Source organism: Cydia fagiglandana, chromosome 1, assembly GCF_963556715.1.
Source record: "Cydia fagiglandana chromosome 1, ilCydFagi1.1, whole genome shotgun sequence".
Lineage (NCBI taxonomy): Eukaryota > Metazoa > Arthropoda > Insecta > Lepidoptera > Tortricidae > Cydia > Cydia fagiglandana.
Genome location: NC_085932.1, coordinates 17,447,501 through 17,452,610, shown reverse-complemented (window position 1 = coordinate 17,452,610; position 5,110 = coordinate 17,447,501). Strand labels below are relative to the sequence as shown.

The 5,110-nt window shown below is 36.6% G+C and overlaps 1 protein-coding gene across 1 annotated transcript; it reads left to right on the top strand.

Moving 5' to 3' along the window:
• The first annotated feature begins 211 nt into the window (after nucleotides 1–211).
• LOC134665177 (WASH complex subunit 3) lies at nucleotides 212–1,750 on the top strand. The gene is made up of 3 exons (XM_063522038.1): nucleotides 212–497; nucleotides 576–740; nucleotides 1,311–1,750. The coding sequence occupies exons 1-3, from the start codon at nucleotides 417–419 to the stop codon at nucleotides 1,626–1,628; spliced, it is 564 nt and encodes a 187-aa protein (XP_063378108.1). The 5' UTR covers nucleotides 212–416; the 3' UTR covers nucleotides 1,629–1,750.
• Nucleotides 1,751–5,110: the final 3,360 nt, after the last annotated feature.

Genomic DNA, 5,110 nt, shown 5'->3' with positions numbered 1-5,110 from the left:
CTATGATATAGAGAAGAACAAGAACATGTCAATTTGCTAATGTCAAATGTCAACAACATTGATGTTGCTATATTAAAGAATCGATATACTAGATTTAAGCCCCCCATTCACACTCCAACCTTGCAGTCCGCCTCATTTGGTAGGAATGTGTATGGGGGTCACGGACTACGTGCCCGTTTCGTGTGGTTTCGTTCCATTTTCGTTCATAAATTTCTCATGACATTCATGTTCCGTTTCATTTTGGTATTTTGGTTTGACCAAACGTAGTGATTATATGCTCAGTGGGTTTGACAATTGACAGAATTGAACTTTGCGACGTTTTTGATTTTCCATAATTAATTTAATTGAAAAGCTTGAAATTGCTACAGTATCTTAATAAAAAGTGCTTTTGTTAACACTTATCAATCAGCTGTTTTATGTTTCTTTATTCAAAAAAAAAAATGAGTTTACAAGGGTCAGCCGTCAGTCACGAAGTAAATAGTGTAGATTTATCTAAAGTAGGTGGATTCTTTCTAACAAAATCCTGAATTTGCCCAACTTAACTGAAATTTTCACGATCGTTAAATTTTTACTAGATAGCTGGGTTGCAGCAGAAGAGAACTTTGGCGTTTGTTAACCATTTCCTCGTAACTACTGTACAGTTTTTGAATAAGTTTACAAAGGACTGTGAAGAAAAACTTATGCATTTTGAACGGAAACTTGAAAAAGTTAATGCTACCATGGTCTTGCTGGAAGCTAAGGTAAAAGTTATACTATTTGTCGTATGATCATACAGTGGAGACTCGCTAATCCGGACCCACTGTAATCCAGTAATTGCTGTAATCCGGACAGTCTCAGCCCGGGTGCACTGCCTTAATATAACGATTTTTGTAGTCACAATTTTTTTTCCTCCTTGACTAAGAGTGTCGAAAGTAAGTGCAAAAATTTGAAGCTGAAGAGTATACATATACTCAACGGACATTTTTACTGGAAAGTAATTTATTTTCCTTGTTTAATTACAGTAATCTAATTACATGATTTTTCTACTACAACAATCCAGAAACCTTGATAATCCTATATCAACTGGGTTTTTGCCTGTCCAGATTAGCAATGTCCTGCTGTATTTACTCTACTATGTATTGGGTATTTTCAAAATTAGAAAAACAATTTTTACGCAATAATTAGCCAAAAATTGAGTATTGACAAGCTCAACTTGTAAAATATGTATATATGATACATATTTACATACTTGCTTAAAAGTTAAATGCATATTATGTTGTTTTTCAATACTCTTACTTGTATTGAATCTTAGCAGCAACTTATATTTACAGCTATCATCAATTCCGGAAGTAAACATTCAATCAGAAATTAAGACTGAGGACCATGAACCTCCAGATACAAATGCAGGTAAACCAGATAGTACATCAGTAGATAGTTCAGAGCCAGCACACAATACAAACCCAGAAACATCTGAAGGTAATGATACCACAGTGCCAAATGAGACTGCCATCGAGGAAACTGCTATAACTCCTGAGTACATGAGGTTTGTAAAAATGGTACAAGTGGGAGTGCCTTTACAGGCTGTTATATTGAAATTAACACTGGAAGGCTTAGACCCCAATGTATTTGATAAAATAATGAACAAATAGGCTAAAAATTAAAAATATTTTATGAAATAACTTATGTCAGAATCAGAATTATATTTTTTCATAAAGGTTCTATGTAAATAATCATATACTACAATTATATACTTTAATCTTACTTATACTTACCTATGTATAAAATCTAAATAAATTTATTTATTTACATGCCAATGATATAAATTTTTTCTACTTGTCGACTGTAATAGTTGAATTAAGTTTTCATATACCAAACTGTCCAAGCCGGTTGGTCACCGTGGAGGACAAAGCGGACCAAAACCTTCCAACCCAATTTCAAACCCAAAAAACAAATAGAAAGAAAGAATGCTCAAACTTGTTTATATCAACACTTAATGTTTTAACTCTGAGAACCACGGAAAGACTAACAGAGCTTACCCTGGCACTAAGAGCCATTAAATGGGACATCCTAGGACTGAGTGAGGTCCGAAGACAAGGAGAAGCTATAGAAGAACACGAAGATTTTATAATGCATCATATAGGTGAAACGGCAGGACGGCACGGAGTTGGATTTTTAATTAAAAACCACCTAAAGAAATATATAAGGGAGATAGTTGGAGTTTCAGAAAGAATAGCAGTCCTTAATATAAACCTTCCAGATTACTCCAAGGAATGGACTATAGTTCAAGTGTACTCACCTACTCAGAAATCGACAAAAGAGGAGATAAACAAATTCTACGATATGCTGAATGGCATTGTTCACAAACACGCAAATAACTACATCATAGTCATGGGAGATTTTAATGCTAAAGTAGGCTCAAGAAAGGAAGGCGAACAAAATGTGTTAGGAAAATACACAGAGGGGAAAAGGAATAGAAATGGGCAAAACCTTATCAACTTTGCTTTTGAACATGGCTTAACCATCCTAAACAGTCAATTCAAGAAAAGAGAATCGCGAAAATGGACCTGGATTTCTCCAGGAGGACGCGTTAAAAATGAAATCGACTTCATCCTAACCAACCAGCCCAAAAACTTTCAAGATACAGGCGTTGTGAGCAACATAAATTTCCATTCAAATCATAGGATGGTGCGAGCTAAGTTGAAAGTGAAACCTCAAAAGAAACCAAGACCAAATCCTAACCCTAAACTGCTAAAGATATGTGGCAACGCTTTCGAAGAAATTGATAAAATTAGCAAGGATACCTTGAGCAACTTCAACATGGAAACAAAGAATCTAAGCGTCCAAGAGAAATACAACCTTTGGGAAAGGAAAATAAAACAAACAACACAAAAGCTTACAAGAACAAATAACAAATTGGAAAAGGAAATAACTGACTACACAAGAAAATTAATTGAAAAAAGAGGAAATCTTATAAAGGAAACTAGAAAGAGTAGACAAACCAGGAACCACATAGCGGCACTAAGTAAACTAATAAAAGTAAATTTACGAAAAGATAGGAAAAAATACAGAGAACGTGTCATAGAGGAGCACGTGAGCAAAACTGGAGGTATTAAAAAGGCATGGAAAGAATTGGACAACATAAAAAGTTGGATCAGTAAAGTAAACAATCGCATGGATGGCTGTGAAACAAGGAGACAAAATATACTAGAAGTAGCGACAATGTTTTACAGGGACCTTTACGAAACCAGAGAGCAACAGAATACAATAAATTTGGAACAAGGCGAGGAGGAGGAAATACCAACCATACTAGAAGCCGAAGTCGAACGGGCTATCACCTCACAAAAAAAGGAGAAATCTCCTGGACCAGATGGTATAACAAATGAGCTCATTATCGCTACTAAAGGCGTTACGGTTCCAGTACTAACATCTCTCTTCAACGAAATTATCTCTGAAGAAATAATACCTACCCAATGGACTACTTCAAACATTATATTGTTGTTCAAAAAAGGCGACCCGTATAACATAAACAACTATAGACCTATTAGTCTGATGTCAAATGTCTATAAAATATTTGCGAAGACGATATTATACAGACTAACACACATACTTGATGAAAATCAACCAGAGGAACAGGCCGGGTTCAGACGCGATTTCTCAGTGCTGGACCACATTTTCACAGTACGGCAACTAACTGAAAAATGCAAAGAGTACCAAGTCCCACTTTACATAGCTTATGTTGACTACAGCAAAGCCTTCGACTCGCTCATACATAACAAAATTTGGGAAGCCCTGAAGGAGCAAGGTGTATTGCCGAAGTACATCAGGATAATAAGAAATATATACGAAGCAAGCACTGCTAGAATACAGCTAGAAAGTAAGGGAGAAGAGATCAAAATAAACAAAGGAGTACGACAAGGGGATCCTCTTTCTCCAAAAATATTCTCTGCAGTGCTTGAGGGAATATTTCGTAATCTTAAATGGGATGGGAATCCCAAATACGGACTTAAAATTAATGGTACTACCCTTACACATTTACGATTTGCAGATGATCTAGTGCTGATAGCAAAAACAGCTGAAGACCTGCAAAATATGCTAAAGGAACTAGCTTGCGAGAGCGAGGCCATGGGGCTTCGAATGAATGCAGAAAAAACAAAAACAATGACCAACTCCAAAAAGACACCTATAGTGGTAAATGAAGAAACCATTGAGTATGTCGATGAATACATATATTTGGGACAAACAATATCCATGGATAACCAGATGGAGAAAGAGATTGCTAGAAGAACAACAAACGCATGGAAACGGTACTGGTCACTGAGAGAAGTAATGAAGAATAAGGAAATTAATATAGCCACGAAGAGGAAGCTATTTAATACATGCATTTTACCAGTCTTAACCTATGGCAGCCAAACTTGGACTTTAACTAAGAGCAACCTAAACAAACTACAAGTATGTCAAAGGTCCATGGAAAGAAGTATGATTGGAGTTAAATTGAGAGATAGAATTAGAAATAAGTTGATTAGATCTAAAACACGTGTAGAGGATGTAACCATTAAAGTTAAATCACTCAAATGGAGGTGGACAGGACATATGATCAGAGGCAAAGAGAAATGGAGCAAGAGAATTATATAAAAATTTTACCTTCCAATAAAATTATTATTATGTTTCCTATCCACATCGGATATCTTCATTGAGAGAGTAACGCGATCGTTGACCAATGATGCCGCTAGCGTCTATGTAGTCGCTCCGCCCCACGCCGTGACGTAGTTCCGCTTCCACTTCCTGCGAACCGTTGCTCGCTTCCCGCCACTCGCCACCGCCATGTCATTGTTGAGGAGAAGTACCGTCGGCATAAAAGTAGCCTAGTAGCCTGCCAGGAAGGCATTACTCAGATATCCGATGTGGATAGGAAACATAATAATAATTTTATTGGAAGGTAAAATTTTTATATTATGTGTTCCGTACTCCACATCGGATATCTTCATTGAGACCTGTTTATTATCTCCTGGTGGCGAGTTAGCGGGCGCGCAAGCGATAGGGCTACACCTACTGTCATAGAACTCAGAGAAAGAATAAATATGTATACACCATATTGCAACCCATGAAATCACAGTGACTCGTTATAATGTGA